Here is a 13,039-nt window from a genome sequence, read left to right on the forward strand (position 1 = left end):
CCCTTCCTCTTTTTTGCATTAGATTATGCTTGAGGATTATCCAGTCTAGAATATCTAATCTGGAGTAGAAAATAATTAGGTTCAAGGATAGTAGTAAACACTGAGTTTGTCAAATGAGTAGAAGTGGCATTAAGTGATAGAAGCCATGAATGATACATATGGAAAATATTTCTCATATGAAAAATCGAATTCAGGTCATTGGATTTAAAGAAAGTTGCTATTTGCCAACAAAACAAAAGAATGTTGCAACATGAGTAAGAGAAGCTAAACATCATTCTTTCACTAGAGAAATCAAATTGTTTTAGACTCGTGAATGTGAGACTTTATAGTTCTCGTTCAAAAACATCAGGAACAGCAACCCTGTATGGCTTACTAGCTGCCTTGCTTCCAAAAAAAGGTTCATCCTTTCAAGTTAATTCTCCAATCTTCTGAAAACTGATTATCTCCAGCTCTGTTTCCTTTCCTTTCAGCTCACAATCTCAACTTCTTTTTGGGTTTGGGTTTTTTCCAACGCCACACTCGGAGTCCTCAACAATCTGCAGTGCACAATCTCAACATAAGGAAAAACTGAGGCAACACTAAGATTATATAGAGCTTGAAGAAGGAGAATTTCAACCTTTTGCCTTTTGTTCTTCTTATTTTTATTTTTCTTCTTCTTGTTCTTTTTCTTTTGTTTTTTAGGCTCAGAATTCATAGATTCCCCTTCATCAAAAGAAGCCTGAATCATCATCATCATTCATCCATCATTATCATCAGTCAAATTGTTACTACAATGATGATTTAAGACATTAGATTCAAGAATTCTGAATAGAGCAAACCTCAGGGTCATCAAATGTGTCCACATGCCGAATATTTGTACCACCTGAAACATCATCATAGATATATATACATATAGATAGAGAAGAAAAACACACACAAAACTTTGATTTGATTAGATTAAGTTAATTCTGTTCCGTATCCAACGCATTCATGATCTCAACAAAGAAAAATAGAAATACAAAAGGGTGGGAGAAAATACGAACTGGAATGAACAGAGGCTTTGGCATTTCGAACAGCAAGGTCCAAAATCTGGGGATTAATAGAAGAGAAAGCATTAGGATCTTGGTGCAATTTCCGGTGAAGAAACTTAGCGAGAGCCGCGGCTTTGTTGGTTTTCAATGGTCCACCTGGATGAGCCAACCTTTGCATAGAAACCCCATTGATTAGAAGAAAAAACCCTAGATACCCAGATAGATGAAGAAGAAGAAGAAGAAGAAGAAGAAGAAACCTTGGGTGAGATCGAGAAGAAGTGGATTGCGATGGGAGAGGAGCGAACTTGCTTCCTCGTAGAGCACGTCTTTCTTCTTCGGTAAGATCTTCCATCACCATTGGCTATGGATTTTCTCTATTTTTTTGTTTTTGATTCTCTCAGAAATTTAAATTCTGTTCTCTTTTTGCTTTGTGCAGATCTTACGACGTCGTCCGTCGCTTCCTTTCTTCTCTTTGGGGGATGGAAAGGAAAGTCGTTTTGTCGTCCCGTTGGAGGGAGCTCCACGTGAACGACGTGTCGAACTAGTAAATACATTTTTCTTTTTCTTTTTCTCTCTATTTTTTTAAATAAAATACCCAATTTTTTAAAAATAAATAAAAAAAAAATAGTTTTCAAATATAACGAAATGAAACAAGCAAAATATCATCCTATCCACGAACCGATGGATTACTATCTATGTGGTCTATGATCGTACAATTTATTACAGATACATTATGATATTTTATAAATAATTTCAAAAAATTTTATCATTTGAAATAATTTTTCAAATTTTGTTTGAAGAGTGCTTAATAGGTCTATAAAAAAGAACAAATTTATACCTATAAACTTTGAGGTAGGATGAAGTTTCTAGAGTTGTATCTGTTTAAACCATAGATTATAATTACATTAATATCTTCTAATAAACTAATGTTTACATTAAAATCATAAAGCGCATTTAAACAAATGAATAGCAAAGATTTTGAGAACCATAAAGCACTTTCTGTGAGGAATTTAGTTTTGTAGATACGTATAGGAAATTAACCTTGAAAATGAGTTTGGCAAAATTCATTACATAACCTTTGGAAATGAGTTTGGCAAAATTCAATATATAATACTTTTGGCCATATTTGAATCAAAGTGATTTAATTAATTGTGGTTTGTGGGCCCACTAGTACTTTCTAACACAAAATTGGTTGTTGAATACTTGTTGGAATCTTCCTATGCATGAGAAGATGCTCCCACTTTGCTCTTTGTTTGCTAAATTATTATTATTCAAAAAAAAAAAAAAAAAAAGAGAAAAAAGAGAAATAATAATACTATTATTTTGAATAATTATAATTTAAGTCCTGAGAAGTCTTTTAAACCTATTTTAAAAAACTCAGGGACTCAAACGAGTCTATTCTTATAATATTGAGGATAAAGTATTTTCTTTTAAATTCATGGACCAAATAAACATATTTATCAAAATCTAGGGACTACATAGATAATTTTTCCAACCATTTCTATTTTCCTTTGAGGAGAGATATTTTAATATTTATGATTGACTTGAAAAACAGAAGAAGAAGAAGAAGAAGATAAGAGCCAATAAGATTGGCGGATAAAAGTTTTAACTTAAACTGTGTGGAAGACCCAATTAAAAATAATGATAACAATAATACCTGTGGAGGGAGTGAGTTTCAGAAGCCAATCTTCCCCAAAAAGAAATAAGATCTTGCTGTAACAGCAAAAGGGATCACATGGAATTAATATCAATGACAAGAGAAGCTAATCATGGCAGCGAGGAAACAAAGCACCAATGTGAAGTGGATATGTCATATTGACATGATTTCAATCATCCAACCTACAAATTGTTTTTACTAAAAAAGGTATGAAGTTAGTATATTGAAGTTGGGTAAATTAATGTGCAAAATAAAGAAAGGAAGATGATATTCCTCAATGAGTGTACAGAATTCAATAGTGTTACTATATAAGTTGAGTTGTTAAGACTAATATATGAAGTTGGTAGGCCAAATGTCCTGTAGCAATGTTTATCAAATGTGGCTAATAAGGCTAGACAATATAAAGGCAATGTAAAGTAAGAAATATTCAAGAATGAGAATCTAATGCCATAGTGTACACCATCGTAAGAAAATTTCCATCATGGAGAACACTTTGAATCTCCCAACTGGGAAGAGTAGAAATAGGGTTCATTTCATATCATTCTTAAAATCTACTAGATGTTTGAAGTTTAAAAATATCTGCCCAACCTCTCAACTTTTAACTTTGAAATTTTGATCAACTTATAATTTAATATATTTTGTTTAGCTCGAAGCTTATTAATAGCAAAATAACACAGGATCAAAAGTGAGTATTAGGGTGACCATTTTGAACCGTAAAAATTGAACCGTTTCTTCTTGAAGCGAATCAAACCATGAAACCGTAAAATATGGTTCGGTCCAATTTAAAGAAATTTTGAATACAAATTAACTACTAGATATACACGTATATGTATGTATGTGTGTATATGTATGTATGTATATGTATGTATATATATATAAATATATTTATATATATATTTAAAAAAAAGAGTAAAACCGAATTTAAAACTGAATTTTTAATTTAAAGAACAAAAATGTATTTAAAACCAAAACGAACTGATTTTTTTATTTAATTTTTTTTAAAATACCAAAACTGAATTTGAAACCAAACCCGCATAAATACGGTTGTTCGAAACAGTAAACTGGTTCGGTTTAACGAAATTGGATCGTTTCCACCCCTAATAAATATCACTTTGAATAAAAGTGTAAAATCGTGAAACGAAACAAAACAAAATTCAAATTCAAATGCATATAATTGCATAGTATGTTTTTTTATTTACTTTGTAATTAAATACAAGGGTAAAAGTTTTGAAGAAAACGACACAATCATGTAATTTTCTGCCGAGGTTGGAATATATTTGCTTCCTTTTAAAGGAAAAAAAAGAGAGAATCTTAGGGAGTTTTTATCAGAACAAATAGTGGATTTCAAGTAGCAGTGAGTGGCAGAGGCCCTACATCTTCTGTTATGTTCTAGAAATTACTTCATTAACATACAAGACACTGAAATAGTAATTCAAAGAAAACCACAATGTTGTAGGGTTTAGGGTTTGGAAGTCATGTACAGTACCGTTAAGGAAAGGCTGCCTTTGGATAGAGAGGACCCCCTCCTCCTGTGGATCACCAAAGTATACCAAATTTCTATCAGGCTGCCTTTGATAGGGAGGACCCTTCTAAGGTAGCACCAAATTATACCACTTTTCTATCCATATTTCTGTAAATTCACACCAATCATACAAGGAATTTGAACTTAAATGTATAGTTAAAAATGCGAATAAAGTTTCATTTTAGCTTGCCAAAGGAGAAAATCATAGACACATGATCAGGCATCTTATACGAAGATTTTTTGGATGAAACTCGTAAGTAAAGCTAAGAAGACTTATCTCTAAAGTAAGAATTATTACTTTGAGTTCTACTAGTTTATACTCTTCACACTTTCGTATTAATTCGATTTGAAGTCTATGTACATTTAGATATTCAAATTTAGCTTCTATATTGCGTTATAAATTATAATTTCAAGTTAAGTTTTTATCTAACTTATAAAAGTCGTAATAATAATAATTTCTATCCAACAAAAACACATACATCTTTTTTAGAGATTAACCATACGCTTATCTACAATATAATAGTAATTTTAAGAACTAATAAAAACACAAAAACTAAAATTTAACAAGTCTAAATTAGATGAACTGAAAATCGAAATGATGTTTAGATACTTTTAAGTAATATAATATCATCTCCGTGCATTCCTTTCCCCTTCATTGATATTTTCATTCAACAGTTAAAAGATCAAAGATGTGAACGTTTGATTGACATGTAAATTAAAAGTTTTGCTGGGACTTGGGAGAAGTGGAAAGAGGTGGAAGGCAAAAGCAAAAGATGATTTATGACAACACTAAGATGGATGGGTAGCAAGATCTGAAGACACCAAATCAAATAGGAAACCAGAATCTAATATGGCCCTTAGGCCCTACTAACTGCTTCTTTTTCTCATTGAGAAATGCCACTTGAGGCAAGTCAATCGACCAAAGTACATTTCTGATACCACACTAAATATATCAAATAGCTCATAATTTTAGGGTATTCTCAAATCCAACTTTAATCGCCTATCATTTTAAAAAGATTGAATCCTCCTCCTCCAATTTTATGCTTTTTATATAATATATATGCATATATGGTAAATCTGGCTTCTAACCCAAAGCCCTACCATATTAACGACATGTAAGAAAAAAAACTTCTAAAATTTGATAACTAAAAGTTGGTTATGAAATATAGCAGTTAATGTTGGAGTATAAATATTTTGTCGATTTCCCTATTTTGACCATTTTTTTTTATAAAAAGTATGATATACATCTAATAAGACAAAAATGAAAAGAGGTAGAAAAATAATTTAAAAATGACAGTAAAAAATTGTTCCAAAGGATTGGATTTTAACAAACCCTTCCGTTTGCATGGATAAACAAATTACTTCTTTTGTTTTTGGTAATTTTAGGTAACATATTAAAAATTTCCATAATAAATACCTGCAAAAATTGGAATTTTAGGTAAAGAGGCAAAACCTTCTAACAAACACCAATTTTCAATGTCCAAGTCCATTCTCCCTCAAAACCTTCTAACAAACACCAATTTTAAATGTCCAAGTCCATTCTCCCTCAAAACCCCTAACCAAGCAGGCCATTAAATGTTATTTTGTTGCTATAGTTAGACACGTAAACATGTCACACTGAGAAGAAAGACTTTTTTCTTACGAGTTACCTTGAATTTTTGTTGGTAAACAAGTTGTATGTCATGTGTCGAGTAACTTCAAAGTGACATATTTATCTGTTCTAACTGCATTAATAAAACAATAATTTACTAATGCATCAACTTTTCGTTAGTAAAATTTAAACAAAAATGCCATAAAGAGGTTTTTGAGAATCACCTAAAAGAGTAAAGACCATTCGGTATATTTCCCCTTTATCAAATTCCATTGCTTGCTATGCTCACATTTTCCACCGCCACCACCAAAAAGGGAAAAAAATTCAAAGAGTAAAGGTAGATTTCATTTCAGCAAAGATGGAAGAAAAAAAGTTTGGAAAGACGTACACTTGTCTTTTGTTGTTTAACTCATACCTCGTTCTGTCATCAACTAGGTATATAATATTCTCACATGGATGAACTTTGAATATACCCAATCTGACCACTGCTGAGGCCTGGAATTAGAACAAAAAGACTTTAAACCGTGATATAATCTTCTTCAAAATTCAGTCAGTAACTCAACACACGATTCATCGCTCAAAATTCAGTCAGTAACTCACCACACATATTTCATCGTAGAAAAGTGAATGGTATTTCCTCAGTCACATCCTGATTCTTGAACAATTCGAAAGGGAGCTCTAAAATATATTCGATTTCGCGTTCCCCTTTCAGCCGTAGAAAATGGTAAGAGAATCTGGGTTTTAGTTTCATGGAATACAAAAGTAAAACCACTTGATATTACCCACTCATAAAATCATATTACGGGTAAAAAGTTACTTCAGTAAGGTGTGTCAGATTCTTCATCAAATAAAATGATGTGTCAAATTATTATTTAATAACTTGGAAAAATACACCAAGTCTTAAATATACTTCTCATTTGGCCTTTTTACACTTCTCAGTAAAAAAAATTACATTTTTATCCCCGTTTTGAGTTTACTCTCCATTTTAGTCTATTTTAAGATAACTAACTGAAAAATTAACCAAAATAACTAAAGTGTAAGATCTTGAAACTTAGAAACTAAATAAAAACTACACGAGAATCAAAAAAAGAAAAAAAAAATCAACCTATTTACATGTTAGATAAAGAAGATTGAAGGAGGGAGTCAGAAGTGGTGGAAACTCTTATGAGAAATATAGATCTCGATTTGCATGCTAGAAGGAGATGGAATGAAAATAAGAGAGAAATATCAAAAGAGGGAGAAACTATAAAATCCATGCCTCAAACTGGATCAAGGTCAATTTGATCAGTTTCGATTGGTAAAGTTATAGGCTTCAAATCAAATCAAATATGTCGAGGCTTAAATAACTCTCAAGAAAAAGATACAACCTAATACAAGCCTCAAATAACGAACCTGAATAGATTGACAAAGAAAAAGAAAACAATGCATCAAAGTCTCCTATGTGCATCTAAACTTTGCTCAGTAATATTAAATGGGATTTGTTTTGGTTTTATTAGTTCAATAACAAAGATTAGGGCTTGAGTAACTTTCACGAAAAAGATATATGCAGTGTAATTCACGAGTCAAATAATGCCCCAAATTCCAATGTCCCCACGAACTGTAATATATTTAAGAAATAATAATATTAATAAAAAAAAGTAGTGCTTCAAGTAGCTCTAAATGCATGCTTGGGCAGCTCTATAAATACAGGATCATCTCAGGGTAGAGATACTTGCATTCCAAGTTGGACTTCCAAGAGTTTCAACCTTCATCTAAGCCCATTTCTTTCTTAAGAACTCTGTTTCTGACTCTCCACTCTCTATGGCTCCAGTACCTATTTCTCCAATCAAGGTAGGGCACATTGATGATGTGCAAGAACTCAGAAAGTTTAAGCCTAACATTATTCCCGAGAGATTTATCAGGGACATACAAGAGAGACCAACACCAGCAACACCTTTAATCTCATCCTCTGACATTCCCACTATTGATTTATCCAAGCTTCTAAAGGGAAACAAAGATGAAATTCTGCAGCTAACCACTGCCTGCGAGGAATGGGGATTTTTTCAGGTAAAAACTGATTGTTTATTTCCTTTTCAGCAGCTTAAGATAAGCTGTGAAGACTAATGCCCTGATTATCTATTAGGTAATCAATCACGGAATCGCTCTGAACCTACTAGAAAATATAGAAGGGCAGGCAATGGAATTCTTCAGGCTACCTTTGGAAGAGAAACAAAAGTACGCAATGGTACCAGGGACAGTTCAAGGATATGGGCAAGCATTTGTGTTCTCAGAGCACCAAAAACTGGATTGGTGTAACATGTTTGCTCTAGGAGTTATACCCGACTTTCTAAGGAACCCTCTATTCTGGCCAAAGAAGCCAGCTAACTTCAGGTGGTTGTTCGTGTTTTTCTTTTTCAAATACTGTCACCATTGTATTATCCATCCAGTAGCCTACAATTATACACCTTTTCTTTTGCAGCAATACTGTGGAGATCTACTCAAAAGAAGTAAGAAAGCTTTGCAAGAATCTATTGAAGTACATAGCTTTAGGCCTTGGTCTAAAAGAGGACCTATTTGAAGAAGCGTTTGGGGTGGCCGTACAGGCAATAAGGATGAACTACTATCCACCGTGTTCGAGACCTGATCTTGTTTTGGGGCTGAGTCCACACTCCGATGGAAGTGCTTTAACTGTTTTGCAGCAAGGAAAGGGCAGCTCAGTAGGGCTCCAGATCCTTAAAGATGGCAAGTGGGTTCCTGTCCAACCCATCCCAAATGCACTTGTGATCAACATTGGCGATACAATGGAGGTACAAATGAACCTTTGTCTAATTCTAGAAATAATTATCGATCTCATAATGGAAACTTAACCTCCTTTCTCATTGTTACATGTATGCAGGTTGTTACAAATGGCAGGTACAAATCCGTAGAGCACAGAGCTGTGACTCACAAACACACTGACCGACTTTCCATCGTCACATTTTATGCTCCTAGCTATGACATAGAGCTTGGTCCAATGCCAGAATTCGTAGACAAAAACAATCCATGCAGGTATAGAAGATACAATCATGGAGAATACAGTAAGCACTATGTAACAAACAAGTTACAGGGAAAGAGAACACTGGAGTTTGCCAAGATTATTCCAACCAAAAACTCCTGCTAAAGCATCCACTAACTTTCCCACTAAGGGATACCAATGCCAGACACACTTTATAGAATTTAGCACAGCGGTACTGCGGCGTTGGCAATATGGGGAAAAAAATATCGGTTAACATGCATAATGTACATCATGTCTTTAATTATTGCTCAATTTAAATGGATTGATTGTCACAGTAAACTCTTACCTAGTTAAGTTTCGTAAATTTTGACAATTGGGTTTATGGGGCCTCTAAGATTTGACGCTTCTCTTGTCAAGTCATGTTTGTCTTTGGGGATTTCAATCAAATAGCAGCTGTACTTGGAAGAAAACAAGAGTGACACAACGAAAATGTCCCTTTTCAACTACATACGAGAAGATATATGTGGGAACCAACAACATAATATCCCCACTAGATTTTTTAAAACCACAAAACGAGTTAATGGACGAGACCTCCATGACTATTAATTTGGCAAGAGAACGTCCGGGTGGTGACCAAAAAAGAGCTCATAAAATATGAATATATTCACATCAAGCGCTTCAACAGATGCACAAACCATATCAATAGTTTTCTTTTTGTTCCTAATGTTTTATTTAGTTCTGAGTGCTAAGAACAAGTAGTCCACAAAGCAAAGCATGATGAGACCGAATATAATAATGGCTTGAACAAACAAATCAAATATCCCTTGTAATAATGGCTTCATACTGACCCACCACGAAGCTTGGCAAATTAGTAAAACAGTGTTTCAACCACCATTAGTTAAATCAGAGTGCCAATGCAAGTAGTGGCTCCATTAGTTAGAAAAGGTTCAATGGACAGAGTGGTTGCAGATAAAGTCCGCATGCAAAGACCAACAAATCTGATGCAATGTCTTGGTAGAAATGGAAGAATATAACCCATTAGGAATTTGTGAGTTTAATATCCCGAGGATTTTGTTAGACAAGGATCCAAAATCAACAAACTCTTCAATCCGTGATTCCTAATCTAACTCAAAGGAGGAAAGAAAAACCCTTGACGTAGAAAAGTCCAATTTCGAGATTAATCTGGTTGAAAGTAAATACACTGCTGTTCTTGGTCGGTATACAACAGATGGAACAGAAAATAGAGTTTGGAAGCCGAACAATAGGTGAAGAAATTGAAAGATAAGGATTATTTATCTCCATTTTTCAACTTTTAAATTTTTTTTTTATAGCTACGCAGATGGATTAGGAATAACTAGATAGAAGCGAATGAATAGTATTTAGAAGATTGATTGTCAAATCATACAATTAAGAAAGATGACTATAAATTAATTCTAAGATATAATTGTTGCTAACCTGCAAAATAAAAAGGACTAGTTATCTTCATTGGTAAGAAATTTTAGGCAGTGACCTTCAACCGTTACTATCATCAATAAGAAAACCCTCAGGCATACAGAGACAAAAAGGAAACTTACAAAATCTAACTTAATAGTAATAAACGAGAAGATTTCTCTTTTAGCTTAACACATTATGAAAGGCTTTGCCAAGTAACAATAACAGTAGGAAAGTCCAGGTGAACAGAATGCATGCAGTCATGTTCACATTGGTAGTGCTACCAACACAGGTATGACGAATGTAAGCAGTCATAATCACTCGACAAAAGCAATTAAGAAATGATTGCAGTAGAAGAATTCTTTATCATATACTCCATTTACCATTTAAATTCATTAGCAATCTCAACTAAAAGATTGCTAAATTTACCACGGGCATCAGCTGATTGCTAAAATAATCATGGAAAGCTAACACTTTTTAATTACTACAAATTCTAAATCAATGGACGAAAACAAGAATTACAGATGAAATAAATAAATATTAATGGTAATATATTAATGGTAATATATTAATGGTAATAAAGTTCAAATATGGTTTTCCTTTGATCCTATATACTAAATTTGAAGTAATTACCTAGAATCCTAGATTCAATATCTATAAACGTTTTATCATATATATGTGTGTGTGTGTGTGTGTGTGTGTATTCATCTTGTTTACAATATTACTTTGAATGTGAAATAGGGATGTCTTAAGTATTGAGTTAAAAGCTGATAATCGCCTGTACCATGTTATTAGAACATATCCAGGTGGTATATTCCTCTTTCATGATACAGGAATAAAAGGTTTACAGTTAGAAAATCATATAAAACCTCCAAACAGAGCAAGACAGATCATGAAAGGGAACCACAGAATCATCGGAATGTGGCCGTAGTAATTATTGTGCGTGAAAAAGGACCAAAACCCACTGAGAAACGATCCAATACTCACACGAAGGAAGTCCCTTTCTTTTTGAATTTCTCTCTAATTTCCATCGGTAATAGTGGAAGCGTCAAATAACCCATCACATGAACTTTATAAAGGAAACATGATCTCAGCACAAGGGCCCCAAAATCCCACCCTCAAGAAACTTCAATAAGTTGCACTAGTCAAACATGATTATTTCAATGATTGATTGAGATTTATAATATAAATTTCACAAAGAAAATAAATAAATAAAAGATGCGAGATGCAAGATGCTAGATGCAAGATATTATTTGTCTAATTGATTTTGGATACCTCGTGATTTGGGAATCTGAAGAGGACCGTCAATTTTGCTTCACTAACTTCTCCATTTCTTTCTTCCACTACTCCATAGAATTGAAATCCCTTACGTAAGCTCCCTATATGCTATGTACATTAACATTCCCCTTTTCTTTCATATCGAATCCCGACCATTACTTTTCTCTCATATTTCACAAAATAAGAAAGAGATTCATGTGCGAAAATTAACAACCGAACAAACCTCACCTCACAGACTGTATTGTCAGGAGTTAATGTGACGACGTTTGGGCCAAATGTTCCATCATTGCCTGAAAAATTCGAAGGAATTTCAATGTGAAATAGGGAAATTCATCCAAGCTTCATAAATTTTACATTAAATTGTATGTATCTCGACGATCGTTCCATTGTTCATGATTATCGATTACTATTTCTGTAGTGAGTGAGCGAGAGAGAGAGAGATCGCACCTTTGGCGCCAAAAGAATTCTGAAAATCTATGCAATCAACGGAACGGAACCGGGGAAATTGTTCGCACTCAAATTCGTTAAAACAGTTGTTCTAGTGGCGCCACCACCGAAATTTATTGAAAATTATACTTTTTTTTTTCAATGTTATTGATTAGTTTGGTTTTGTTGTTGAAATCTCACCGATTCTATAATTTTTCAAAAGAAAATTTGTAATCATTCCAAATCAAAAAACAAAACTTTAACTAATTTTTCAAATCGTTCTCAAAACATTACTTATCTCTATCAAATTTTCAAAATTTTTAAAAAAATTTATTTTAATTTAAAAGATCTTGAGATTCCAAATCCTAAATTGCAAATGATGTTCACAAATCCAAATTCTATTATACCACTCTTAAATGGCATCCAAGTCTTCATAAACTTAGAAATCTTGAATATATTTATTAAAATTTGATATGGTTGAACTTTTTCAAATAAGTTTCGGATAAATTATTCTAAAACTTATTTGATTTTTTTCAAAATTTAAGAGGTTGAATCGATTTAGAAGAGATAAGATTTAATATAAGATAAAAATAAGATTAAAGTCACTAAAATCTTAGTGGTAACATGGTGAGATGTACGAGAATATGCAAAATAAAATAGAAAATTATAACTAGTTTTTGTTTTTTTATGGTCAAACCTCAGACTCTTAATTCTAACAATTTCTCATGCAATCGTACAAGGAGGAGGAAGCTCGTTGAACTAAGGAACAAAAACTTATCCATTTAGAATAAATGGATTTCTTGATAAAATTGTTGAACTAATGAGTGAAAATCAAACCTTGAGATGAGTGTTTAGGTAGGTGAATCGAACCACTCAATCATCTTTTCAAAGATATAAAACCAAAAGTCTATTTTGATCATTCCATTTTTACAAAAACTTAGAATTTAGAGAGAAAAACAATATTATGACTTGTAAATTTTTCGAAATTGTACTTCAATTTTATCAATCGGATCAATTTTAACATATATAGTTCCCATAGATTCATTAATTTCACCAATGAATAATAGCTCTCAAAATTCATTACTTCAACCAAAAAATTATTTAGCTCTTATGTTATTTTATTTTAAACATTTAATTCATGGTTAAATTG

At 32.8% G+C, this 13,039-nt stretch overlaps 2 protein-coding genes and 1 long non-coding RNA gene across 3 annotated transcripts; 1 reads left to right on the forward strand and 2 right to left on the reverse strand.

Annotated features, from left to right (window-relative positions):
• Positions 1-105: 105 nt before the first annotated feature.
• Positions 106-6,480, reverse strand: LOC103483832 (uncharacterized). Its single transcript, XM_008440648.3, has 9 exons — positions 6,381-6,480; positions 6,196-6,275; positions 4,154-4,297; positions 2,668-2,865; positions 1,268-2,553; positions 1,023-1,180; positions 819-862; positions 617-718; positions 106-536 (listed from the first exon to the last, which is right to left on the reverse strand). Exons 5-9 carry the CDS (start codon positions 1,366-1,368, stop codon positions 480-482), a joined length of 462 nt encoding a protein of 153 aa, XP_008438870.1. The 5' UTR covers positions 1,369-2,553; positions 2,668-2,865; positions 4,154-4,297; positions 6,196-6,275; positions 6,381-6,480; the 3' UTR covers positions 106-479.
• Positions 6,481-7,361: 881 nt separating this feature from the next.
• On the forward strand, positions 7,362-9,260 carry LOC103483830 (protein SRG1). The gene is made up of 4 exons (XM_008440647.3): positions 7,362-7,826; positions 7,903-8,150; positions 8,239-8,566; positions 8,656-9,260. The coding sequence occupies exons 1-4, from the start codon at positions 7,581-7,583 to the stop codon at positions 8,917-8,919; spliced, it is 1,086 nt and encodes a 361-aa protein (XP_008438869.1). The 5' UTR covers positions 7,362-7,580; the 3' UTR covers positions 8,920-9,260.
• Positions 9,261-10,838: 1,578 nt separating this feature from the next.
• On the reverse strand, positions 10,839-12,114 carry LOC127149863 (uncharacterized). The gene is made up of 4 exons (XR_007821676.1): positions 11,911-12,114; positions 11,692-11,753; positions 11,461-11,564; positions 10,839-11,311 (listed from the first exon to the last, which is right to left on the reverse strand). It is a non-coding gene; the product is annotated as an uncharacterized LOC127149863 (long non-coding RNA).
• Positions 12,115-13,039: the final 925 nt, after the last annotated feature.

This window comes from Cucumis melo, chromosome 6, assembly GCF_025177605.1.
Source record: "Cucumis melo cultivar AY chromosome 6, USDA_Cmelo_AY_1.0, whole genome shotgun sequence".
In the NCBI taxonomy this organism is placed as follows: Eukaryota; Viridiplantae; Streptophyta; class Magnoliopsida; order Cucurbitales; family Cucurbitaceae; genus Cucumis; species Cucumis melo.

Bases quoted from the DNA above. Each gene is read 5' to 3' on its own strand.
- LOC103483832 (XM_008440648.3), bottom strand. From the start codon at position 1,368: ATGGTGATGGAAGATCTTACCGAAGAAGAAAGACGTGCTCTACGAGGA. The intron at 719-818 runs GTTTGCTCTATT...ATGATGATTCAG, and splicing joins ACACATTTGATGACCCTGAG to GCTTCTTTTGATGAAGGGGA. The intron at 537-616 runs GTTGAAATTCTC...TGTGCACTGCAG, and splicing joins AGAAGAACAAAAGGCAAAAG to ATTGTTGAGGACTCCGAGTG.
- LOC103483830 (XM_008440647.3), top strand. From the start codon at position 7,581: ATGGCTCCAGTACCTATTTCTCCAATCAAGGTAGGGCACATTGATGAT. The intron at 7,827-7,902 runs GTAAAAACTGAT...ATTATCTATTAG, and splicing joins AGGAATGGGGATTTTTTCAG to GTAATCAATCACGGAATCGC. The intron at 8,567-8,655 runs GTACAAATGAAC...ACATGTATGCAG, and splicing joins ACATTGGCGATACAATGGAG to GTTGTTACAAATGGCAGGTA.